We start from the raw sequence: 26,713 nt of genomic DNA on the forward strand, positions 1-26,713 counted from the left end.
AACACATTAAAACAAAACATCTTTAAAAACATCTTAAAACAAACAAAGCATCATTAAAAACATATTAAAACAAAACATCCTTGAAACATCTTTTTTTAAACAGCTTTAAAAACATCTTAAAAAACAATTCTAGCACAGATGCAGACTGGGATAAGGTCTCTACTTAAAAGGCTTGTTGAAAGAGGAAGATCTTCAGTAGGCGCCGAAAAGATAACAGAGATGGCGCCTGTCTAATATTTAAGGGGAGAGAATTCCACAGGGCAGGTGCCGCCACACTAAAGGTCGATTCCTATGTTATGCGGAACAGACCTCCTGGTAAGATGGTATCTGCAGGAGGGCCCTCACCTGCAGAGCACAGTGATCTGCTGGGTATATAAGGGGTCAGTCTTTCAGGTATCCTGGTCCCAAGCTGTATAGGGCTTTGTACACCAAAACCAGAGCCTTGAATTTGGCCTGGTTGGACATCAACTCCCATCAACCCCAGCCAGCAGAGCCAGTGGTCAGGGATGACAGGCGTTGTAGTCCAACAACACCTGGAGGGCTACCTGTTCCTCATCCTTGTGGTAGACCCTTGACTATTTAAATTAAAAGAAGACACACCACCAGTGATTATATCATATGCTACAAACTCACAGTTTTCTGTAAAGGAAAATTTCTCATGCAAAATGAAACACAATGCTAATTTTCTGGTAAGTCTCTGAGTCCCAGGGCTTGTTTCTCAAGGCACATGATGCAACAACCACCTTGCTAAAGCTAAGCAGGTATGTGTCTGGTATGAGTGGAGGGGAAACAACTTAGGAACTCTACATTCATACCATGATTCTGCTCAGAGATGGGGATCATCTGTGTCCCAGCTCCCATCAGCCCCAGCCAGCATGGCCAATGGCCAGAGATGATGGGAGTTTTGTAGTCCAGCAACACTTGGAGGGCTGCAGGTTCTCCACCCCTGATTTTGTTGATAGTACGGTGGGGGAGAAATTCAGTTCAGTTTGCATTTTAAAGCTGAATTTATCAAATTTGTACTTTCTGAAACAAGATGAGAACCGTAGTGCAGCCATCCTTCGAAATTCGCACCTATCCGAATTTTGCAATGCAGCTCTCCAACCAAGCAACGTTTACAAAAATGCATACATAAAGGGAAAGTTTGCATAAAAATGAATATATTAGCGAAAATAAAATAAAATGCACTATATTAGGAGAAACTGCTTGCAAAAATGTGTACATTTCTCAACACTGCATACAATGATGTGTTTATTAGGAGAAATTAACACTAATGCCGAATAATTTTCAAGAGGATTTTTTTTAAAAAAAAAACTTGCTGTAGAAATATGGAGAACTGAATTTAAGATTGGAAAAATTAAAATGTGAGAGAACTGAAACTGATAGATCTTTCCATTCATTGATAGTCTTAATTAATTTTAAAAAATGTATACTGTATTTTATGGCAAGATCTATTCTGAAGCTGCCTTGAGGATAATTTAAGTCAAAAAGACACAATATAAATGTCCTATAGAAATTTTTTTAAAATCTTAAATATCACTGCTGCCAAAGAAGTTATCCATATTTCTTCAGGTGGTGCACGTCACATACAGAAAATGAAAATCAACACTGGAGGTTCTTACTGTTTTCATGCCTATGGCCTGGATAAATGATCCGGAAGACGTAATCCGTAGCATTCTCCATGGCCACTGGCATTTCTTCAAGATCCACAGATCTGTTGCGGCTGTTCCGTTTCCGAAGTTTTGGAAATACTTTACCCTACAAGACATAACAGAGCATCAAAAAGGATGTGAGTCACAGGGGCTACAGTAGAGATCTTATTTTATTTTTATTATTTATTTATATATTTGATTTTTTAAATTTTGATTTATATCTCACCCTTCCTCCCAGTAGGAGCCCAAGGCGGCAAACAAAAGCATTATAAACCCTTTAAAACATCATAAAAACAGACTTTAAAATATATTAAAACAAAACAACTTTTAATTTTTTTAAAACATCTTTTTTACAAAACATCTTTAAAAAAACATGCACTCTTACAAACTCCTCAAATTATTAGATATATTAAGGTTCAATTCAGGCATCATGCTAAATGACATAACAAACTTAATGATGGTTTGGTATGATAACTGAATTCACAGCTATGTTTTGAGACTGACTGACAAATGACAAATCAAGTGCCGTGGTTTGCTTGTATGGTTTGTCAGTTATATTGGTTGCTTCCCTACCAGAGGCCATTGTACCTAGAAAGTGGAGTGCTAAGCAGAAAAAATGAAAGCAGAGCATTTGTCTCTCATGACACTGGATCTCAAGGGTCACCCAACAAAGCTGACAGGTAGCAGATTCAGGATGAAAGGAGGAGTTCCTTACACAGAGTGGAACTTTGCAAGTCACTGCTGGAAGAAGGAACAAATTAATAGAGGATGGTCTCTATCAATGGCTGTGTGAAACCCCTAAGTTGAAAGGCACTGAATGCCATTTGCTAGGGACCATCAGCTATAGGAAAGGGCAGTTTAATCTTCATCCCCTGGTTAGGGGCTTCTCAAGGGCATCTGGCTGGCCCCTTTGCAACAGGTTGCTAGCAGAGATGGACCTTTTGTCTGAGCCAGCAGGGCCCTTTTTATGCTCTCATGGAAGAGGAATGATCTATCACTGTTTCCAACGTGCAGCAGTGAGTCCCGTTCCTTATGCAACCAAAACGGGACCACGCATACACATGCACACAGGGGAATCCCGAGGTTTGCAGAAATACAAGAAATCTACCGGAGGGGGGAACAAACCTCAAACAGCTGAATGAGGACTGCGCATGCTCAGAATGTTGACTAACTGGAGTGGTGGAATGGAAATCCTGAAGAAGGGCATGGTTGGCTGGCTGGCTGGCAGCAGAGCAGTGGCACTCCACCCTGCAACACTTTGCTGCCAACACCTGTTAGCCACATTAGCTAAATGCAGTCTCACACCTTGACCAAATATACTACCTGCTTGGTTGGGGCGCATCGCAGTAGAGGGCTGGGAAGGCCTTGCTTGTGAGCCTTCCCAGAAGCAGACAGTGGGGATCGTGATTGGACAAGAGACACTGGGTTATATATATATTTAATTGTTTTAAATTTTTAAATTGTGTTTTAAATTGTTTTTAAAAGATGTGTTTTAAATTTGCATATTTGTTTTAATGTTTTTAGTTACTGTAAATCGCCCAAAGAGCTTTGGCTATGGGGCGGTATATAAATACAATAAATAAATAAGACCACAGTTGGGGCCTGGGCCCACCTGTCAATCGCCTGATGGCAGGCGACTAACTCATTTTTGGCTGCACAGTTCAAAATGAAAACTGTGCGGGTGCAGGATGCTTTGAAGCCCTGACAATAAGCTGATTGTCAGGCCTTCAAAACAAGCCCTGTTTTACAGTGTTGCTGATCAGCTGACTGGTGGTGCCTGCAACCCCCCCCATGTCTTTTCTTGCCCCACATCTGATGTCATACCAAGTCACAATGGCTTCATGGGTAAACTGGGAAGGCCTGTCAAAACTAAACAGGCACTTCTCGGACCCTGCGATCAGCAGGGGAGGCCTTCTTGGTGGTGCCACCACTGGAGGCTCCCAGGATGGCCTTCACCCTTTTGCAGGGCCTTTTCAGCGGTGGTTGCATGAGATGGAGTCCAGCACGAGGGCCACAATTTGGTTACCTGTGGCTGTCTAGGAAGGTCCTGATCTAAGACCCCAATTGCTAGGCTAGAGGGATGGCTTTAAAAGAGGATGAGACAAATTCATGGAGGAAAAGGCTGTCAATGGCTACTAGCCATGTTGGCTACGCTCTGCCTCCACGGTTGCTTGAAACCGCAGGAGGGGAGAGTGCTCTTGCACTATTCGGGTCCCGCTTGTGGGCTTTGCACCAGGGCACCTGGTTGGAGACTGTGGCAACAGGATGCTGGACTCGCTGGGCCATTGGCTTGATCCAGCTGCAGGGCTCTTCTTACGTCCCTATGCGTTACCTTTCCCTGCTGGGACCACAGGGGGGGCTCCAACTGTCCACGGGGCAGAAGGCCGTTCTCGAGGCAAGACAGGAAGGCAAGGAGGTGTCCACCAGGTGGGAAGTGAAGTGGGGGCCGTTGGATGCCATCCTGGCTCACCAGAACCAACGTCCCCCCTCGTTCCGCTGCAGGGGTAAATTTGCCTCGATGTTAGCTTCTTCTTTTTTTTACATACAGAAAATTAACACAGCAGCACAGCACAAAAATTTCAGGTGTAGAGTTGCAGTTGCTGTTTTAATCACCACTTAACTTTCAACACAAAGAAATGTTTGCACACACAAATCTTTTTTGCGCGAACAAAACGAATTACAAAAATGAACACACGGGGCTGCATTCAACAAAGCCATTCCATAAGAACTTCCCCTCCCCTCCTCTCCCCATGTGCCCACTGCGTTCCCCCAAATCTGCTCCAGAGGGTTGGGGGAAACCCCAAGAACAGATCTGTGGGGGCACACAGGGGGAAGGAGAGATAGAGCGAGAGGAAGTTCTGCTGGGCAAGCGGAAGTCCTTGAGCTAATGGGAAGCTGTTGGATAAAACCCAGGACCTTTTCTAATATGAGAATATCAATAATTTTAATGTCATTTTTTTTTTAAAAAGGTAAACATGCAAAAGCTCCCAGCTTCCATTCCCGACATCTCTGAGTTGGGCTGGGAAATACTCCCTGCCTGAAACTCTGGAGAGGCACTGCTAGCCAGTGCACACAACACTGCGCTAGATGATGGACCAGTAGTCTGACTTGGATTATGACAGTTTCCTGCTTTCTGCGTTGTCCCAGGGAGCACAGTCCAAGGACACATGACGCAAAGAGCACTTTGCAGAAGCTAAGCAGGTCTGAGTCTGCTGAATGGCTGCATTGGGGACTGTCTAGCAAGCCTCCTATATGTCACCTTCAGTTTCATTATGGAAAAAGATGGGCTATGTTACAAATAAAATAATACATGTACGTGCAAACAAATATAGGCTTTTTAAACCACATTCTGCTATACAGGCCCAGAAAGAAGATTGAAATAATCAAACTTCCGGGGATTTGAGGTTATATCCAAAGTCACTTAGCGGTATACTTGTTTTCCTCCAGCAGAAAATTGTTGTGCAAGAGAATGCATAAGCAGATTGCTGGTAACTTTGCTGTGCAACAGACTGAGCAATTGGTTGCACAAGTTCCCACTAGTGCAAGTGTGGCGTTGGATTCATGGAGTTGGATAAAACTCGCCCTTGTGCCTCCTCTCCTCCCCCTGCCAAAATTGCAGGTGAATCTCAGCAGGGGTGGTTGTGATCCTGACATTTTTTAAAATCGTTTGGAGTGTGCGAATGGCATTGGCTGGGGCTGATGGGAGTTGGAGTCCAACAGCATTTGTAAGGCCACAGGCTGCCCAGCCCTGATGGTTGGACTACAGATCCCATCATCCCTGGCAGTCAATCACGTCGGCTGAGGCTGGTGTGGATTGGAGTTAAACAACTACAATGAAGAGTGCGGTGCTTACGTTGCTGATGGCAGTGGATGCAGACAATTTGGCTGAACGGCACAATCAAGGCATAGTCCCAGAAGATGCTGGAAATGTGCAACAAACAAACAAACAAGCCAAACACATGAGTCATCATTTCTCCAAGTCCCAGCTGACCCAAAATTACGTTATTTATTTTATTTATTATTTCAATTTATATACCGCCCTTAGTGAAATAGCTCTCAGGGCGGTGAACAAACAAAATAAAATACAATATATCATAATAAAAATACAAAAACATATACAAACAAACAACGAAAAGCACAGCAAAAACAAAATAAATACTACAAAAATTAAAATACAGATTAAAAGATTAAAAAAGTTAAGAAGATTAAAATGCCTGGGAGCATAAAAAGGTCTTTACCTGGCGCCGAAAAGATGGAAGTGTAGGCGCCAGGCGTACCTCTTTGGGGAGGCTGTTCCACAACTCAGGGGCCACCACAGAAAAGGCCCTAGATCTCGTAACCACCCTCCAGGCTTCCCGATGGGTTGGTACCCGGAGGAGGGCCTTAGATTCTGAACGAAGTGAACGGGTAGGTTCATAGCGAGAGAGGCGTTCCACAAGGTATTGAGGTCCCACGCCGTGTAAGGCTTTATAGGTAAGAACCAGCACCTTGAATCTCGCCCGGAAGCAAATAGGAAGCCAGTGCAGACACACCAGGACAGGTGTTATATGCGAAGACCGACTGGTCCTCGTCAATAATCTGGCAGCTGCGTTCTGCACCAGCTGAAGCTTCCGAACTGTCTTCAAGGGCAGCCCTACGTAGAGTGCATTACAGTAATCCAATCTTGAAGTTACCAGAGCGTGGACAATGGAGGCGAGGTCGTCCCTGTCCAGATAGGGGCGTAGTTGGGCTACCAGACGAAGATGGTAAAACGCATTCCGTGCCACCGAGGCCACTTGGGCCTCGAGAGACAAGGAAGAGTCGAGAAGAACCCCCAAACTACGTACCTGTTCTTTCAGGGGGAGTGTAACCCCATCCAGAACAGGGTAAGCATCCACCATCTGAGCAGGGAAGGCGTTCACCAACAATGTCTCGGTCTTGTCTGGACTGAGTCTCAGTTTATTAGCTCTCATCCAGTCCATTATCGCGGTCAGGCAACGGTTCAGCACATCAACAGACTCACCTGAGGAAGATGAAAAGGAGAAATAGAGCTGCGTGTCATCAGCGTACTGATGGCAACGCACTCCAAAACTCCTGATGACCGCACCCAGCGGCTGCATGTAGATGTTGAAAAGCATGGGGGACAAGACCGATCCCTGGGGGACTCCACAATGGAGAGTCCATGGTGTCGAGTGATGTTCCCCAAGCACTACCTTCTGGTGACGATCCGCGAAGTAGGAGCGGAACCACTGCCAAGCAGTGCCCCCGACACCCAACTCCGCGAGTCTCCCCAGAAGGATACCATGGTTGATGGTATCAAACCCCGCTGAGAGATCAAGGAGAATCAACAGAGTCACACTCCCCCTGTCCCTCTCCCGACAAAGGTCATCATACAGGGCGACCTGTTCCGGTGCCAAAACCGGGCCTGAAACCGGATTGAAACGGATCTAGATAATCGGTTTCATCCAAGAGCGCCTGGAGTTGGCTGGCAACCACCCGCTCCAAAACCTTGCCCAAAAAAGGGACATTCGCCACCGGTCTATAGTTATTCAGATTATCTGGGTCCAAGGAGGGTTTCTTTAAAAGAGGTCTCACTACTGCCTCCTTGAGGCTACCAGGGACTACTCCCTCCCTGGGATCACAACACTTTTGTCTAGCTACACCAGGGGTGGCTAACCTGTGGCAGGTCAGACATAGCTGGACTACAGCTCCTCACCGTTGGCCATGCCGGTTGTGGCTGATGGGAGTAGCATCTATGACCCATGAGCTACCCCAGGGATGTGGGAGAAATTTGATTTTGTTGGCATTTTAATGAGAAAATACCCTAATGTGCACTTCCCACACTTCCTCCCAGTAGCTTATTTACAGAAAGCATATTGACAGACAATCTGACAGGCAGTGAACTTGGCATAATTAGCCAGCTTCCTCCACCCCACCCCCACCATGGGAGGTTGGAGAGCACTAAGGTAGGGCCAAGAAGACTAGACATCTTATAAGTGGAGGTTGATCTGTTAGGGAGAATGGGGCACCAACCTCAGTCTGCCTTGAGCCAGACTTCATCTGCCTGCCTTCTTACTTACTTACAACCAGTCTACTGGGTGGCGCTGGCTGCCAGCTTCCTCACCCTTGGTTTACAGTTGCCCTTGTACAGGTCAACAGAGAGGAGGAGGAGGCCGAAACTAGTGTTATTTGGCGCTGCCTATCATAGACTGTGTTTGCACTAGGGATAGAATCCTCTCCATTTTTACGTTTCGCTTTTAAGTGTGGCCCCCTGGTGGTTGTTAACAACCCGATTCCTTTTTCTGCTGATATCTTTTCATTTTTCCAGTCTCCTCCAATATTATTTATTTATTTATTTTTGCTTTGCAAAGAATTATCAATATTATAATAGCTATTATACAAGTCTCCACTGGTATCAATCTTTTTTCTGAACTCTGTTATTATTGCCTGTTTACATTCCTTTTCAAGTGCACTGCGGAGCAGATTAAGGCAGATGATCAAGTCAGTGCCTTCCCCCCTGCTGCTTACAATCAACACCTCATTTCCTCCTGCTGTTTTCTGTCAGTCAGTTACAATCAACACTTCACTGACATCAGTGAAAGGGAATACACATTTGAAGAGCTCACATAAAAAGTAGATCGCTAAAAGTATCACTCACACTATCGATGATTTCAAAGCGAATTTTTTTAAAAAAAGCAGAAAGAAAGAAGAATGAGTCAGAAACCAGGTACGGAGAGTTGCTACTTCAAAATTCTCTCAGCAAAGAGAATATCAGACATAATAGTAACCTGATGGCAAATCCGATTACTGCAGAAACAGAGCCCATCACTAGTCTTCACCTGTCATTGGCTCTGACTCCATCTACCATTAGACTCCCTGCCTTCTGTCCTACCAATGGGCACCAGCCACCACTGCACTGCCACTGGCTCTCCCTACTGTTGGGCTCCCCGCCTTCCACCCTACCAGTCCCAATGGGCATCAGCCACCAGTGTGCCTTACCTTTTCTCCAGCTCGGAATCCCCCAGCGTCCCCTTCATGAGCTGATTTGGTGTCCATTTTAGAGTCAGCGAATCAGCAGACTGGTGGAGGGAGAGATAGCCTGGGATGGCCTCCATGTCATCCTTCTATTTCAGAAGTTGGCCAAATAATTGAAAGAGGAAAGAGGACATTTTTTAAGGACAAAAATGGAAGACAGTAACACTGTGCACCACAAGGATATGGAAGAGCCCAAGACATCAGGGCTACCACTTCTTCCATCCACACCCCTAAACGTGCTCCTGAACCTTTAAGCAGCATGCTAAGAAATGGAAGGAAACTGACATAGCATAGAGACTGGTCTGCTCCAGGTTTGATTTTCACTCAGTCACCTTAGGTGACCCACTCCCTCTCAGCCTCAGTTTCTCCCTCCCCCTTTTTATAATATGGAGAGAAAAACACTAACCTACCATATTGGGTGGTCATAAAGAACACATTTGATTGTACTGAAGTGCTGTGAACAATGCTGTAACAATGCTCAAGCATCATCCACGCAATCCCCACATTGCATTGTGGTTCGAGAGTGTTAAAACAAGAGGACCAGGGAGAACCAGGTTCAAATCCACCCATTCAGCCACAAAGTTCACTGGGCGACCTTCAGCCAGTCATTATCTCTCAACCTCACCTACCTTGCAGGGTGGTTGTGAGGATAAAATGGGAAGGAGAATCATGCATGTCACCTCGAGCACTTCGCAGGGAAGGCGGGATATGGATGGACATCAGGCAAAACTTCCTAACTGTTAGAGCCATACGACAACGGAACCAATGACCTCGAGAGGTAGTGGGCTCTCCGTCACTGGAGGCATTCAAGAGGCAGCTGGACAGCCATCTGTTGGGAATGCTTTGATTTGGATTCCTGCATTGTGCAGGGGGTTGGACTTGATGGCCTTATAGACCCCTTCCAACTCTACTATTTTATGATTCTATGATATGGATGCAAACAAACCAGCATGCACTAAGAGGCCTTTCCCGCCGCCCCCAGGCAGCATGGCCAACGGCCAGTGAGGATGGGAGCTGAAGTCCAACAACATCTGTAAACCCAAGGTCCAGACGTTCTGGACTACAATTCCCATCAGCTCCAGCTGTCACTAAAGCAACCTCCACAGCTAAGCTTGGGGGTTGTGGGAGCTCTGACCCCCCCCCATACACCTCAACATCAAGAGGCTGAATGAGACCCATTTTCTTACTTATTCAACAGCTGTGGGGAAACAGAATGCTGGACGAAACAGCCCACTGACCAAAGCCATGCTAGTTTGAAGCGGAAATTCCAGCTGATTTTTTGATAGGTGGTGGCAGGAGGACTCTGACCCCCTTTCCCTCCCCCTGCATCAGACCAGCAACCGGTACACACAACTTCAACAAGATGCCTTATCGCCATGACAAAAGGGAAAAGAGGTTTGGGACAATGCATGACAACTCTCTTCTCCCAGGCATTTTAGCATGTTTTTATATTGCTTTTTTTTTTTTTAATGTGTTTTTAAATTTGTATATTTCTTTTTAATTGTTGTAAACTGCCCAGAGAGCTTCGGCTATGGGGCGGTATACAAATGCAATAAATAAATAAGTAAGTAAATAAAATCTTTAAGAAGCTGTAGAGAACAGGAAGCCAGAGATGTGAGGTGCCCCACTGAGAAGAGGCAAGAAATGGGGGGAGGGGATTATGGGATGTCGAAGGCAGGGTCTCCTTGACCCAGGCTGTTAGATGTAAACGAAACTGGCATTTCAGCTTCTCTTCAGCGACTTACACGAATTGGTGGCTCATCAGTGATTCTATTCTCTCCCCACCCCTTTCATGACTCATGTCTTTTAAACAATCTCATTTATCACTGTCCGGTTCATATCTTTTAATTTTGATGAGAAGGGCCACAAGTCCCCATCGGCTCGTAGCGCTGTACTTAATTGCCAGGCTTCTGGAGAAATCGTGATATTGGCTAATGAGGTGAGTTATACCCCCGTCAGACTGTGTTTTCTCTCTTTCAGCACTTTGTTTCAATTACCACGACAACAGGCTGGAGCTCAGACGAAGTTCCTTGAACAGAGGCCCCATCTGCACTTCACATTTAAAGCAGCATTATACTGATTAAGACAGTCATGTCTTCCCCCAAAGAATCCCGGGAAGTGTAGTTTGTTCAGGGTGCCGAGAGTTGTCAGGAGACCCCCGTTCCTCACACAGTTCCCAGAGTGGTTTAACAATCAACCCCTCTTCCCAGGAAATTCTGGGAACTGTAGCTCTCTGAGGAGGAATAGGAGTCTCCTAACAACTCTCAGCACCCTTAACAAACTACATTTCCCAGGATTCTTTGAGGGAAGCCACGATTGTTAAAGTGTTATCATAGTGCTTTAAATATATAGTGTGGAACTGGCTTCAATGTCAATAGTAGAGGTTAAAAGTATCAACATTATAAAGGGACTTCCTATCATGTTTATTTATTAGTTATGCCATTTATATCCTACCTTTCCTCTAGGGAGCTCAAGGTGGCATACGTGCTCATTTTCTCTCTCCACCCTGACTCCTCCCAATTTTATCCTCATAACAACCTTGTGAGGTAGGTTAGGCAGTGTACGTGCGATTGCCCCAATGTCATCCAATAGGCCTCATGACGGAGTAGGGATTTGAACCCTGCGTCTCCCCAGTCCTACACTTGACATTCTAACCACTACACCACACTGCTTCCTAACTATCCAACTACAGGACTGACTAGAAGACTAGAGAAGACCCATGAAACTGGCCTCTGGTCTCACCACAGGTAGGTTTCTGAGGAAGGTTTATTTTAGGCTGTGTGGTGGAAGGTAGCCTTGTAGAAAAATAAATCCTTTTGACCAGGTGGCAGCAAGCATTTTAACAGAGAGCGGTGACCAAACAGAGTTGGGTGAAATTCCCATCCCTTCTCCCCATGGCACAGGACCCAGGGAAGCTGAGATGCTGTCACAATAAGACTCACAGTGGTCAACCAGATGCCCATGAGAAGCCTGTAAGCAGGACTTGAGTGCAAGAGCACTCTTCCCTCTTGCAGTTTTCAGCAACTGGTATTCAGAAGCACACTGCCTCCAATTGTGGAAGGATAGCATAGCCACTGTGGCTAGTAGCCACTGATAGCCTTATGATCTTCCATGTATTTGATCCTCTGCGAATGACTCGGATGACTTTAACAATGTTCTTACGAACTGGGGGAAAGAGTGATTATTCCTGCCACTCACCTTCCGCTTCCTAACACCGATATGAAATGTCGACCTCGTACAAGTGACACACACATGCTCCCCCCCGATCAAAGCACTTACTGGCTGAACCAGCACATTGTTCTTCCCATAGAGTAAATGCGTCCGTGAATTCTGGTGCAACGACTCAACGTAATCTCTCGCCGAGGCAGCAAAGCGGTCCTCAGACATGCTTCCGCTTGAGTGCCGCTTCCTGATCTGGGGAGCACAAGGAGCCCAATGCTCAATGTATAACTGATAATAACCTACAGAAAGCTAACTCATGAGAGGTGGCCTCGCCTTTTTGTCATGATTATATTTCACTGTTCATTTGAGGTTTTCCTCCCTTTGCTGCAGGGATGGAAGGATCTGTCCGTCGCCATTGTCAGTTTCCCATTTTTTCCAATCTTCAATTCAGTTCTCCAGATTTCTGCAACAATTTGCATTCTGCACTTATTATTTTTTTATCACCATTTTGGTGCAAATTTCTCCTGACAATCTCTTTCGTGTGCAGTTTTGACTAGTTGGGTTTTGATCAGGTAACCTCCCTGGTAGACTGTGGGAATGCTGCAGACATAATATATCTCACTTTCAGCAAACCTTTTGGCAAAGTGCCCCATGATTTCTGATTAGCAAGCTAGCTAAATGTGGGCTGGATGGAACAACTATCAGGTGGATCCACAGGTGGATCCAGAATTGTACTCAAAGAGCACTTATCAATGGTTCCTTCTCAAAGTGGGGGAGGTAACAAGTGGCATACTGCAGGGCTCAGTCCTGGGCCCAGTGCTCTTCAACATTTTTATTAATGACTTGGATGAGAAGGTGCAGGGAATGCTTATAAATTTGCAGATAGTACAAAATTGGGAGGGAACAAAATTCAAAGGGATCTTGATAGGCTGGAGCATTGGGCTAAAAAAACCAGAATGACATTTAACAGGGATAAGTGCAAAGTTCTACACCTAGGATAATGAAACCAAATGCACAGTTATAAGGTGGGGGATACTTGGCTCAGCAATACTACATGCGAGAAGGATCTTGGGAATGTTGTTGATCACAAGCTGAATATGAGCCAACAGTACAGCTACAAAAAAGGCAAATGTTATTTTAGGCTGCACTAACAGAAGTATAGTTTCCAAATCATGTATTGGTTCCCTTCTATTCAGCCCTGGTTAGGCCTCATCTTGAGTACTGCACCCATTTCTGGACACTGCACTTTAAGGAGGATGCAGACAAACTGGAACGAGTTCAGAGGAAGGCAACGAGGATGATCAGGGGATTGGAAACAAAGCCCTGTGTGGAGAGAGTGAAAGAACTGGGCATGAAGAGAAGACTGAGAGGAGATATGATAACACTCTTCAAGGACTTAAAAGGTTGTCACACAGAGGAGGACCAGGATCTCTTCTCGATCGTCCCAGAGTGCAGGACACGGGATAATGGGCTCAACTTACAGGAAGCCAAATTTCAACTGAACATCAGGGAAAACTTCCGAACTGTTAAGAGTGGTACGACAATGGAACCAATTACCTATCGACATGGTGGGCTCTCCAACACTGGAGGCCTTCAAGAGGCAGCTGGACAGCCACCTGTCGGGAAGGATTCTTCGATTTGGATTCCTGCATTGAGCAGCGTGTTGGACTTGGTGGCCTTATAGGCCCTTTTACATTCTATGATTCTATGATTCTAGTGTACAGTTTTGCAAGCAATTTTTCCTCATATAATGCATATGTTATTTTCAAGAATAAACCTAATCAGAATAGACCCACTGAAATTAAAAGGAACTTAGGTTCATTAATTTCAACAGGTCTATTCTGAGTAGGACTTAGTTGAAGACAACCCCTAATATATGCATTTTTTGAAACCTTGGTTGGTTGGAGAACTGCAACACAATATTCGAATAAGTGCGAATTTTGGCCATGCTCCAGTTCTCCTATCAATAGATTTGGCTTGAAATGCAAATTGAATCGAATTTCTCACCCACCCCTAGTTCATGCCTCCAGAGGAGCAAGTCTGCTATCCCCGGGAGTCTGCTTGGCTGGGGAGGAAGAGGGTCGGAGAGAGATACAGGGAGGTGATGGAAAGAGAGTGAGGAAATGTGTTTGACAGATCCACTTTCAAATGCAAAGTGAACTGAATTTCTCCCCCTCTCCTACTTAGCTGTCACAACTTTTGAGGGGAGCACAGCAAGAAGCAAGAACCTGATACTATCAACAGCCCCTGGTATTCTGGATCTATTACTCAGAGAACAGTAGTGGCAAAAGGTGGGAGGGGAAGTGCATTTTTGTGTGGGGGGGAACTGCCACATATTTGATTTCTGAAAGAGAAACAACGGAACAACCCCCCCCATCAAAAACCTATTTCTTCTGAAGGAAATCCTGTTGATTTTGATGGGCTTCGCATTTCAAGGAAACGTGCTTGGGAGTCCAGTCTATTATTCAGTTATAATTTATATGAGGAAAGTGCCTTTCCTTCAAGTAATCCCAGCGATGGGTGGGTTAGTGAGGGAAACTTGGTGGTTTTTGGGAGGGGGGAATCCCTTGCCCCATAACACAACTTATGTGTGAGGGTAATATAATTCTCTTGTAAATCAGATTTTATCATCATGAACCCTGTTGAAAAGCAGTATATGCCAGTTTTATAAAATAAATGTTGAATCCAGACAGAACTCCCTCGTTCTGTCACAGCAAAAATTTCTGCTTGTGCAATGGAACTTCCCCCTCTCCTCCCCCCACATTCCCCCTAAATCTGTTTGGGGGATTCCCCCATCCCTCCAGAGCTGATTTGGAGAGAGTGCAGGGAATGTGCGAGGAGTCAAAGGAGCTCGCTGAGCAAGCAGAAATCCTTTTGCTGATCGAACAAGGGAGTTGGATACCACCCCAAATAAATATTTTTAGAAGTCTAAATCATCTTTGTCAATCTCTGCCACACAGGCACCTTCCAGATGTTGTGGACTACAACTCCCATCAGCCCCAGCCAGCACGGATTATAGTCCAGTATGTCTGGAAGATGCCAGGCTGATGAAGGCTGAACTACATCAGAGAGAAGAAATGACCCACTCCTAGCGCTGGCCGCTTGGATGGAGAATCTTGCCGGCTGTGGGCTCCGTGAATCCGATGCCTTTGAACCAACTCGTCTGCTGAGGGGTCTGTCCAGAAGTGGTCAGCTGTTTTCAGCTTGGTGTATTCAAGCGCACAGGGTCCAACTGAAAACAGACCAAAGGGGGGGGAAAGTGAGAACAGAACTGGGAGTCTTTGTTTTCAAACAAAATTCAAAGGGAACTTGATAGGCTGGAGCATTGGGCTGAAAACAACAGAATGAAAATTAACAGAGATAAGTGCAAAGTTCTACACCTAGGAAAAAGAAATCAAGTGCACAGGTATAAGATGGGGGATAGTTGGCTCAGCAATACTACATGCGAGAAGGATCTTGGGATTGTTGTTGATCATAAGCTGATTATGAGCCAACAGTGCAATGTGACTGCAAAAAAGGCAAATGCTATTGTAGGCTGCATTAACAGAAGTATAGTTTCCAAATCATGTGAAGTATTGGTTCCCCTCTATTCAGCACTGGCTAGGCCTTATCTTGAGTACTGCGCCCATTTCTGGACACCACACTTTAAGGAGGATGCAGACAAACTGGAATGAGTTCAGAGGAGGACAATGAGGATGATTGGGGACTGGAACAAAGCCCTATGTGGAGAGAGTGAAAGAACTGGGCATGAAGACTGAGAGGAGATATGATAACACTCTTCAAGGACTTAAAAGGTTGCCAACAAAGGAGGGCCGGGATCTCTTCTCGATCATCCCAGAATGCAGGACATGGGATAATGGGCTCAAGTTACAGGAAGCCAAATTTCAACTGAACATCATGGAAAACTTCCTAACTGTAAGAAAGGTACAACAGTGGAACCAATGACCTAGGGAGGTGGTGAGCTCTCCAACACTGGAGGCCTTCAAGAGGCAGCTGAACAGCCACCTGTCACGGATGCTTGCTGGTCCCTTCCAACGCTATGATGCTATGCTAACATCTGGGAGGGCTGGACAGCCTCGCCCCCCAGCTTAATATAATCCACACCTCTGATGCCAGAAATGAAAACTTGGGTGCTTTTTTTATTTTGAATTTTTTTACCCTGCAAACCTTGACGCCGAGCATAATAAGCTCAGCCTCCGCGATGGCACATTGCTTAACATCGCCTTAATTCTCTCCCCCTTCTTCTTTCCTTTCTTGCCATAGCGTCACATTTCTGACTCATGTTCATCATTTGTGCAAATGCCTTTCAAAAAACCACATGGGGACTGTCAAAACAGTGTTATTCTAAGGCATGCAGAAATAACGTTTGAAAGATGCTCACCCAGCAGGCAAGCCAAGATGTGCCCACAGACCGGATCTGCCAACAGAGCTTCTTTCTCATAATATTTGCTGGAAGAGAACCACAAAACAAAAAGAAGAAAAAGCCACTTTCAATTAAAAAGAAACACATACGTAATTAATGTTGCAATGCGTGGAAAGATAGCCTACGTAGGGTGGTGATGATTTACAACAGAGGTCACTTTTTGAATGGAGCAAGGGTTGAAAAAAGCCAGCAACGTTGGCTTTTGGAGAAAGCTGCCTTATACTGAGTCAAACCACTGGACCATCTAGCTGAATATTGTCTACACTGACTGGCAGCAGCTCTCCAGGGTTTCAGGCAGGGTCTCTCCCAGCCTTACCTGGGATTGAACCTGGGACCTTCTGCAAGCAAAGCAGGTGCTCTATCACTGAGACACAGCCCATCTTTCCGACAGGATCCTGCCTTGTGTCTTGGCAAATTATTTGCCCCTTAAGGTCAGTGTAGTCTACTCTGACAGGCAGCAGCTCTCAGGATTTCAGTTCAACAGAGGTGTCACACATCATCCCGACCTCAGGAGATTCCAGGGATCGAACCTGGGTCCTAGGGGCAATCCTAATTAAAAGGAGATCCGTTAGTAGGCGATGCGTGAGACCTCTCTCTCTCTCTCCCTGACATCCTGGAGAGTGCTACCAGTCAGAGCAGATAATAGTGGGCTAAGAAAGATAAACACTTTGACCTGATAGAAGGCAGCTTTCTACATCCCCATGAAGACACACAGTGTGGAAATAATGCCATTGCGCCACTAGAGGGTGCAGGAGTTCCAAGACCTGCTTCTCCCCCCATAAGAGTGCGTGGAATGGTGATGTCATTCCCACTGCCCAGGAATATTCTCCAAGTTTAAAAAAGAAGCAGTGGACTGCACATTCAACACAGAGGCCTGCCTTGACTGCCTTGTGGCCTTGGTCCACAAGCCAAAAAAGTGAAGGCAGCATTAGCATTCTCATGCATATATTTGGGGGTGCGTCATAGCAGGCAGGCTTTCTGGGACATCGTCCAACCAGAAATATTGGTTGGGTCCTGGTAAAACTCCCCCTTACCTATTCCCACAATACACACCCCATTAGAGAAGCTAGCTACATAGACTGCATAGATGGTGCCTTTCTTGCAAAGGTTCCTGCTAGGATGGAGGAAGGACCGTCACAAAGCAGCAGAGCACTTATTTCATGAGGACTATAAACTTTTTTTTCAAAAGAAAGAAAGGAAGGAAGGAAGGAAGCTGAGGCTCTCAATATGCTGTCTTCTTCTCCAAATAGCACATTTTGCATCTGGGGGGGGGGGGAGGGTTGTTTTGTTTTTGAACATATGCCCGCACAAATTATATCCCACTAAGAACAAACCAGCAACAATATTCAGCATGCAGAAAGGTTACAATTGCCAGGCACTTCCCCCATCCCAAAGATCCAGGCGTGGAAAGCCCATAGCCCAGTGGTAGAACATCTGCTTTGAGTGCAGAAGGTCCCAGGTTCAACCCTTGACATCTGGCAAATACCCCCTCTAAAACCCTGGAGAGTTGTGGTCAGTCAATGTAGACAACAGTGAGTTAATGGACCAATGGTCTGATGTGGGGTAAGGCAGCTTCCTGTGTTCCTGTCTAAACCACCTCTTTATTTGTGCGGAACTGGTGCCTGGCTGCGACAATGGACTGGATGAGGGCTAATAAACTGAGGCTCAATCCAGGCAAGATTAAGATGCTGCTAGTGGGTGGTTCTTCTGACCGGATGGTGGATGTCCAACCTGTCCTGGATGGGGTTGCACTTCCCCTGAAGGAGCAGGTTCGTAGCTTGGCGGCTCTCCTAGAATCATCTCTGTCACTTGAGGCTCAGGTAGTCTTGGTGGCACGGAGTGCCTTCTACCAACTTTGGTTGGTGGCCCAACTACGTCCCTATCTGGACAGGGATAACCTGGCTTCAGTTGTCCATGCTCTGGTAACCTCTAAATTAGATTACTGCAGTGCATTCTACCTGGGGCTGCTTTTGAAGACGGTTCGGAAAATGCAGCTTGTGCAAAATGCAGTAGCCAGATTGGTAACAGGGACCAGATGGTCCAAACATATAAAACCGATTCTGGCCCGCTTGCACTGGCTGCCTGTATGTTTCCGAGCTCAATTCAAGGTGCTGGTTTTGACCTATAAAGCTTTACACGGCTTGGGACCACAATACCTGATGGAACGCCTCTCCCGATACGAACCCACCTGTACACTACGTTCAAGATCAAAAGCCCTCCTCCGGGTGCCTACTCTGAGGGAAGCTCAGAGGGTGGCAACAAGGGAGAGGGCCTTCTCAGTGGTGGCCCCCAAATTATGGAATGATCTCCCTGATGAGGTGTGCCTGGCGCCAACACTGTTATCTTTTCGGCGCCAGGTCAAGACTTTCCTCTTCTCCCAGGCATTTTAGCATGTGTTTTATATTGTTTTAAATTTTTAAATTGTGTTTTAAATTGTTTTTTAAAAGATGTATTTTAAATTGTATTTGTTTTTAGTTACTGTAAACCGCCCAGAGAGCTTCGGGTATGGGTCGGTATACAAGTATAATAGATAGATAGATAGATAGATAGATAGATAGATAGATAGATAGATAGATAGATAGATAGATAGATAGATAGATAGATAGATAGATTTAGAACAATGAGGACCAGAATCTTATCTTCAGGGCACAATTGCCCCCATTCAGTGGCAGAGCTCCTGCTTTGCATTGAAAAGGTTCCAGGTTCCAAACTCCCTGGCATCTCCAAGTGGAGCCAAGAACAGAAGAACACAGGAAGCTGCTTTACACTCATATCGTCGCCTATCTAGCTCAGTATTGGCCACACTGACTGGCAGAGGCTCTCTAAGGTTTCAGCCTGGGGTCTCTTGAAGCTGCCTATTTTTTCAATTTGTGTAACAAAAGTTATAGTCCACACAAAATTTATTGGTTGTGAAAAACCTCTAAGCAGTTTACAAAAAAAACATAATTATCAGGAAAAACAGTTAAAAACATGTTATTTCCAAGCCCAGTTGGAATGCACAGGGCTGGACAAGATCGGAGTAGCCCACTCCAGAGGTTGCTGGAGTGCAGTTCCCATCCTCCTTGAACACTGGCCAGGTTGGCTGCTGGGATAGCATCTGGGAGGCACCATCTTGGCCATTTCTGGGCTTGATGGGCCACTGGTCCTACTCAACTTCATACGTCCTTTTAACCAGTGGAGACCCAAGCTGCGGGTGTCAGCATTGTCCTTCTAACCCAAAGATGGGGAACTTTTGGCCCTCCAGATGCCGTTGACTCCCTCCCATCACCCTTGGCTAGGGCTGACAGGAATTGGAGTCCAACAGCTTCTAGAGGGCCACAGATGGTCTCCGTCCCTGATCTGACTTTCCACTGCACTGTTGCTGTTCTCCTCATTTCCATTACTTTTCTTATTGTGCACAGTACATCATAAAGGCAAAGGGCAGGGCATGCCTCGCTTTCCACCCTCACAAGTCCATTGCGATGTGGGTCGTGGACAGTCTAATTTTATTGATGGGCTGAGAAGTAAGCGAGCTAGTCAGCACCTCCATATCCATAACCTGAACGCTGAAACAGTCAGCGCTGACTTGAGATCTCAGGCGGAGAGGAGGCCTTTTCTCATCACTTGCTGCCTGATCCTTTTCTGAAGTGAAGCTGCCGGGGATTGGACCTGGGACCTTCTAGATGCAAAGCTTGTGCACTCAGCCATCGCTGCATTAAAAATGGACTGGTTATTTATTTATTTATTTAATTTATTTTATTACATTTTTAGACCGCCCTATAGCAATAAGCTCCCAGGGCGGTGTACAGCATAATAAAACAGGTTAGAGTAGGTTGGAGGACCTCACGGGCCAAATGCGGCCCTCCAAGCCTCTCCATCTGGCCATCGGGACTCTCTCCAGGCCACACCCCTCACCAGTCCTGCTTTGCACTCTTCTTCAGTGTTTGTGCCTTGCTGGAACGTGTCCTTGAGCACTGATTGTGCCTCTGGCTTGCCTGGGTGGAGGATAGAAAGGGGTGTGTGTGTATAGAAACTAGCCTACTGTACAAAGGTGAAATTTACATTCATTGCTCCATCCACTTTTGCCTTAATCTTCACCTACCACTGCCATGTGGCCAGTAGCGTAGTGGCAAATTCAGAAGTGCAGGGTCCCTTCACGTTAGTCACAGCCATGCCCCCCTTTTTTACTGCTGGGCAGAGAATGAGATCCTTGTTAATGCCTTCTCCCACAACAGATGTCCCTAGGAGCCAATAAGCATGAAAGGGGAGAGGGTTAGCTACTAAGAAGAGTCTTCTCACTGGCTGACTCACCTCCTCTCACTGATTGGCTCGTAGGATGCTGGAGAGATAGGGATCCTGCTGGGACCCTGCTCCCAAAAAAAGTAAGGGGTCTAAGACCCCCTGAGACCCTGGATGATTACACCCCTGCAGGTGGCCCCTGGAAGGGTACACAACAAGAGAACATGGCCCTCAGGTCGAGAAGCTCCAGGTGGCGCAAAATGCTGCGGCCAGACTGTTGATGAGGACAGATTGCTGCTGGCACATAACTCTGTTGCTCAAAAGCTTGCACTGGCTGCCCATACCATACTGGGCCAGGTTCAGTGTAATTTACAAGGCCCCGAACAACCTTGGTCCGGGATACCTCGAAGAGGGCCTGATCCCTTATATCCCTGCCTGATCACTGAGATCTTTGGGGGAGTCTCTGTTAGCGGTTCCCGCATGGCTCAGATGCACATCCCTTAACTGTTAGAAGCCATGCATCAAAGTGCATCAAAGCTGTGGGCCCGCGCCTGTGGAACTTGCTCCCGGCTGAGATTAGACAGGCACCCTCCTTGCTGGACTTCAGGCATGTGACGAAGACTTTCTTATGCCAGCAGGCACTTTAAGGTCATGTTCGGTTTGATGATGGATTTTTTATTGCTTAGTCTCTGTGTGGCTTATTTTTATGTACGCTGCTTAGAAATGCTTGTGATTAACTGATACATAACTGTCTTAAATAAGTAAGTAAAAAGGTCCCCCATCACTGGGTCACAGGCAGCTTGTCAAAACGATGGCATGCACCGCTCATGACAACAACTCTGGCCCTCTCCTTACCTGCAGTTGTCCACAATATATTGCACGATCTTGTCAAGCACCCTCTCGATCAGAGCGGTGCGCACCCAGATGTGCCTGACGGCTTGCGGGGTCAGAGCGGGAGCTTTGCTGGCTGTCGAACTTTGCCTCTTCAGGGATTCTTGGCCAACCTGCTGCCCTTTCCTGCTGAAGAGAAAAAAAGAGAGCCCAGCTCAAAAGGGGCTAGACAAACGCATGGAGGACAGAGGCTAGTAGTGGCTGTTGACCCTGACGGCTGTGCTCTGCTTCCATGGCTTCTCAATACCAGTTGGCCCCCGTTCTCAGGTCCTGCTTGCAGGGTTCCCACTGGGGCATCTGGTTAGCTGCTGTGAGAAGAGCCTGCCAGACTAGACGGGCCACTGGCCTGATGCTGCAGGCTTGAGTGAGCCTTGGAAGAAAAAAAAACGGTTAAAGTGTCATCATATCAATGCTTAGTTGTACTGATAGCAATAGGCAACTTTTCTTCTGTCCAGAGCTACATCCCTTGGAGTTAACCCTCTGGAGCTGAATACGAGGGTGGAGCCAGGACCAAAAGTGGGCAGGGCCACCTCTCTCTCCCTGATACCTCCTTTCTCATTTGCTGTCACCTGCACAAAATTAGGCCCAATTGCTCACCTGCGCCCAATACAAGACACAGTATTTATTGTTTGCATTACACCAGTCACAGAACGAGTGCAGGATTTAGATGATCCTTGCTGCTAAGATGTACCTCCTTCTAACACAAGGGCGGGAAACCTCAGACCATGGGCTGAATGCGGCCCTTTAGGCCTCTTTATCTGGCCCTCTGGCCTCTCCCCAGGCGGTGTCCCCTCCAGAGGCAGCCCCCTCACTGGCCCCGCTTTGCAGCCTGAGTGCGTCGGCCTGGCGCACCTTTGAGCTCAGATGATGCCTCGTGCTTGCCTGGGCGGAGGATGAGTGTGTGTGTGTAGAGACCAACCAACTGCAGAAAAGGTAAAATTTGCATTCATTGCTCTGCCCACTCTTGCCTCTGGCCCTGCCCACCCCGGCATGTGGCCCTCAAAAGATTGTCTGGGAGGGCTGAAAAAGTTTCCACAGCTCTGTTCTCACAGAGGGGTCTGAAGCCCTCGTTGGACTATTTTGCCCTCAGACTCCACTGGGCTATTTAAAGGTGGCGGTGTTGTGCTCCTGTAACCCTTGAGGTTCCTCTAAGGCGGCTGATACTCCCCTCTTGACTGTGGGTGGCGCCAAGGACTGGCACGCCAAGAGCCAAGTTAGTATATAGGATTAGCACCAGCAGCATGGAGGATATATAAGCCATGATTGAAATTTATTTTTGCAATCCCTTTTTCTCATTTAAAAAAATATATATTTATATATGTGCCAGGGATTGCACTTGGGACCTTCTGACGTTCTTCTCAAAGCTGAATGTTGGAAGATTCAGGACAGATGAGAGAAAGTACTTCTTCAGTCCAGTGCGAAGTTAAATTATGGCGTTCGCTCCCACAAACGGGAGTGACAGCCAACAACGAGGAGCCACAACGGCTATGTTCTGCCTCTTCTGTCAGAGTCAGGATGCCTCTGAGCACCAGTTACTGAGGGGAGAGTGCTCTGCGTCTAGTTGGCCACTGTGAGGACAGGTCACCGGACCAGATGGGCCTCTGGCCTGATCCAGCAGCCAGGCTCTTCTCGTGTACTTATGAATGGTAGGTTTGCTCTCCGCCACTGCACTTATGGTGCTTTCCGTACGCCAGGGGTAGGAAACATCTATGGCTCTCCAGATGTTACTGAACTCTAACTCCCATCAGCCCGGCTGGCATTGCCAACCGTGAGGGATGATGGGAGTTATGGTGCAACAGGTTCCCTGCCCCTGTTCATCTTCCCACACATCTGCCTGAATTCCTAGCCTTGTGCTTGCCATTAGACACTAAGGCCACATCTGCACCTTACAGTTCAAAGAGAATCATGCCATGTTGAACAGTCATGGCTCCCCCCCCCAAAGAATCCTGGGGACTGTAGTTTAAGGGTGCTGTTAGATGACTCCCCTCACAAAGTTATAATTCCCAGAGTTCCCTGGGGAAAAGGTTGGATTGTTAAACCATTCTGGGAATTGTAGGGAATAGGGGTCTCCTAACACCTCGCAATGCCCTTAATGAACTACGGTTCCCAGGGTTCTTTGGGCAGGGAAGCCAGGACTGTTTACAGCGGCATCATACTGCTTGAAATGTAAGGTGCGGATGTGACATTAGCGTCAGCTCTCAGAAGCAACATTTTACAAAAATCCTGAACTAAAAGCCCCGTCTGCTTCACGGGCCTAGCTTAGTGGGCTCCATCGAGAAGCTGCCAGTTGCGTTTTTGCTCCGTCAACAAAATCTGCTTACTTCTTCCCAGCATACCATTTTTTAAAAAGAAGCGAAGGCAGCCTTCTTGAGCAGGCGTAACAGCTTATTGAACGTTTGCCTCCCACCATTTCCCCCTCCCTGGCCTGAGAGACGCAAACGCTGCAGGGATGATTCAAGCGCCTTTCACAGACTATGACAGGTGACAACCAAGGCGCCGGTGCCACATATGTAGGCATGCTAATGCACGGAATTAGCCCGCCTGAAAGGGACGCAAAAGGAAGGGCCGGGGTGCCAAGTCACTATTAAGGAGCCATTGCAAAAACAAAAAACAAAAAACCACAACACCCTAATTCACAAATGATATCGTTTCTCTTGCTTTGAGCAGGTTATGACCAAATCTGAGCGTGCAATTCTGCTTCTTCAGACGCTCAGCTTTGGACTGAAAACAAACAAACCCAACACTCAAGTTTCTAGTCCTTTGTGTGGCAAAAGAAAATGTCTCCAGTTAAAAATCTCAAAGAATTGCATTAGGGCTAGGCAGAGCTTCTAACGGTCTGTGCAGCAGGGCTACAAGCACCTTGCAGCGTTTCTTACTGCTCCTCTTCAAGGTTGCTGTCCTCTAGCTCCTGTGCGTATCTGCCAAGACTTCCCCATTGAAGGGGCCTGCTCTTATTCTTATGCCAAGGATCTTTTTGTCAGCCCTGCCCCCCCCCATCAATACAAACTGATAAAGGCTATCCATCATGTGGCTAGATGCAGCCTACACTTGTTCTGCAATAGGACACCCTCAACTGATCAAAAAGAATGTGATTGTTCTTTGAGGTTAAAGATAGACCAACACGGGTTGCCAACCTTTTTAGGCCCATGGGCACATTTAGATTTTTGAGCTATTGCTATGGGGGCCACCCTCTCTAATTACTTCTTTCCCCCTCCCATAGATCATCCTTGCCCTGTTCCAATCCAAACAGTGTGGTCATACACACTTTGCTTTGGGTAAAAGACAGATCTAGGCGAACTAACCTGAGCCTTGAAAAGAACACAGAGCAAATAAACAACGTGGTATCTAAATGATCACCGCTTCCCATATGAGCCCACCCAAGCCCTGAGATTGCCACTGAAGGACTGGAGGGTGGCTATGAGGGAGAGGGCCTCCCCTCCCCCTGCTGCTGCCTGTGGGCGAGGTACTGTGGGCGAGGTGCTCAAAGCGATCCAGGAAGAATTGGCTTCACTCCCAATTGGCTTTGATGCATCGTCACATAGCCAAATCTTATTGGCTGCATAACCCTGCGATGTAGTTATGCCAACTTTGTGCCCGTGCATAGCCTGGAAGAACTGTTTCCAAGCTAAGAGAAGACCTAATTTGCTTGTCTTTGAAATAGTGCCAAAGCAAATAGGTGACAGGAGAATGAACCAGCAGGGGGAACAAAAAGCATTTCCACTGCCCCATTGACATGGGCAAAGGAGCTTAGACCAGAGAGGTTTGCAGGGTGGAAGGGGTTAGACAGAAAAAAAATCCATCAAAAATACTTTTCTCCTTCCTTGAATCAGCCAGACCAAGGAAAGGAAAAGAAAAACGTTATTTGTCTGGTCCAGCCTTTGATTATCTGGAGCCTTCCGGATATTTTGGAAGGCAGCTGCCACCAGCGCCAGTTGACATGGCTGTGCTGGCTGGGGCTGATGGGAGCTGTCGTCCAAAACATCCAGAAGGCACCAGATAATCAAAGGCTGGACATCCCCATCTTATTCTCACTTGACATGAACTAATGACCTGAGGAAAGATAGAAGCGCTGTCTGATAGCTGAAACTCCTGACTACGTTCTCCCGGTTTCTTAAAGGTGACCTGAAAAGGGAAAAAGAAAGACTGAGTCTTTTGTAACGTCTTTAGGATGAGTGTGGACGCACATGTACACTGTGATCATGTGTTTGGGGTCAGGGCCAAACAATCAGCACCTAGGCCAAACAATCAGCATCGAGGACAGCCTGTTTCCAGGGGATTCTGGGCTAAAGCAGGAACAAGCCTCAGAGAACACCACCTTGGCCGCTTTGGACAACAGTCAGAGGAGCATAAGTAGGTCCCATATACAGAGTGAGACTAACGGCCGTCCACCTGGCTACACACTGTTGACACAAAGTGGGAGTGGCTCTCCAGGGTTTCAGGCAGCTCAACCTGGAAATGCCAGGGATTGAACCTGGGACCTTCTGTGTGCAAAGCAGGCACTCTGCCACTGAGCTACAGCCCTTCTCTATAAGTTTAAGAACACAGAAAGCTGCGATATGTTGAATCACACTGTTCATCCATCTAGCTCAGTCCAGGGTTTTAGGCAGGGGCTGCTCTCTATCACTGAGTTGCAGCCTCATCTGAGAAGCTAGAGCAATTGCATCCTCCACTCCACTTCTCTCACACACTCATACGGCCAAAACCACCGCCACTGTTTTCCTGATTGCAGCGTCATTGTTCTTTCTCCATATAAGTTCATAGAAGGTCTGCGGGGGGCTTCCTCTGACTGTGCCAGCAGCTGCAGGGAGTAGCCAGTGCCCCCCACCCATGCCTTGGAACTTCACTTCTTGGGCATTAGAGGGATGAGTGCACACCACACTTTAAGAAGGATGCAGACAAACTGGAACAGACTCAGAGGAGGGCAACGAGGGTGATCAGGGGACTGGAAATAAAGCCCTATGAGGAGAGACTGAAAGAACTGGGCATGTTTAGCCCGGAGAAGAGAAGACTGAGGGGAGATACGATAGCCTTCTTCAAGTGCTTGAAAGATTGCCACACAAAGGAGGACCAGGATCTCTTCTTGATCGTCCCAGAGTGCATAATGGGCTCAAGTTACAGGAAACCAGATTTTGGAGGAACATCAAGAAAAGCTTCCTGTCACTGTACAACAATGGACCCAATGACCTAGGGAGGTGGTGGGCTCTCCAACTCTGGAGGCATTCAAGAGGCAACTGGACAGCCACCTGTCAGGGATGCCTCGAGCAGGGGGCTGGACTTGATGGCCTTATAGGCCCCTTCCAACTCTACCATTCTATGATTCTATGGGGGAGAATGACCCCAAACACCACAAAAT

The 26,713-nt window shown here is 46.8% G+C and overlaps 1 protein-coding gene across 8 annotated transcripts in view; it reads right to left on the bottom strand.

Moving 5' to 3' along the window:
- SGSM2 (small G protein signaling modulator 2) overlaps positions 1–26,713 on the bottom strand; it is a 126,175-nt gene that overhangs the window by 34,307 nt on the left and 65,155 nt on the right. For 4 of the 8 annotated variants that reach the window (XM_061604942.1, XM_061604938.1, XM_061604936.1 and 1 more), the window contains exons 4-11: positions 21,325–21,486; positions 16,210–16,277; positions 14,915–15,060; positions 11,946–12,080; positions 8,631–8,755; positions 5,506–5,573; positions 3,985–4,148; positions 1,623–1,758 (exon numbers count right to left, since the gene is read on the bottom strand). In XM_061604942.1, coding sequence (XP_061460926.1) covers positions 1,623–1,758; positions 3,985–4,148; positions 5,506–5,573; positions 8,631–8,755; positions 11,946–12,080; positions 14,915–15,060; positions 16,210–16,277; positions 21,325–21,486 — 1,004 coding nt within the window. Of the gene's footprint in view, positions 1–1,622; positions 1,759–3,984; positions 4,149–5,505; positions 5,574–8,630; positions 8,756–11,945; positions 12,081–14,914; positions 15,061–16,209; positions 16,278–21,324; positions 21,490–26,713 lie in introns of all 8 variants that reach the window. The other 4 variants (XM_061604937.1, XM_061604939.1, XM_061604935.1 and 1 more) reach the window with 1 other exon arrangement.

The sequence above is a fragment of the Rhineura floridana genome, chromosome 21 (assembly GCF_030035675.1).
Source record: "Rhineura floridana isolate rRhiFlo1 chromosome 21, rRhiFlo1.hap2, whole genome shotgun sequence".
In the NCBI taxonomy this organism is placed as follows: domain Eukaryota; kingdom Metazoa; phylum Chordata; class Lepidosauria; order Squamata; family Rhineuridae; genus Rhineura; species Rhineura floridana.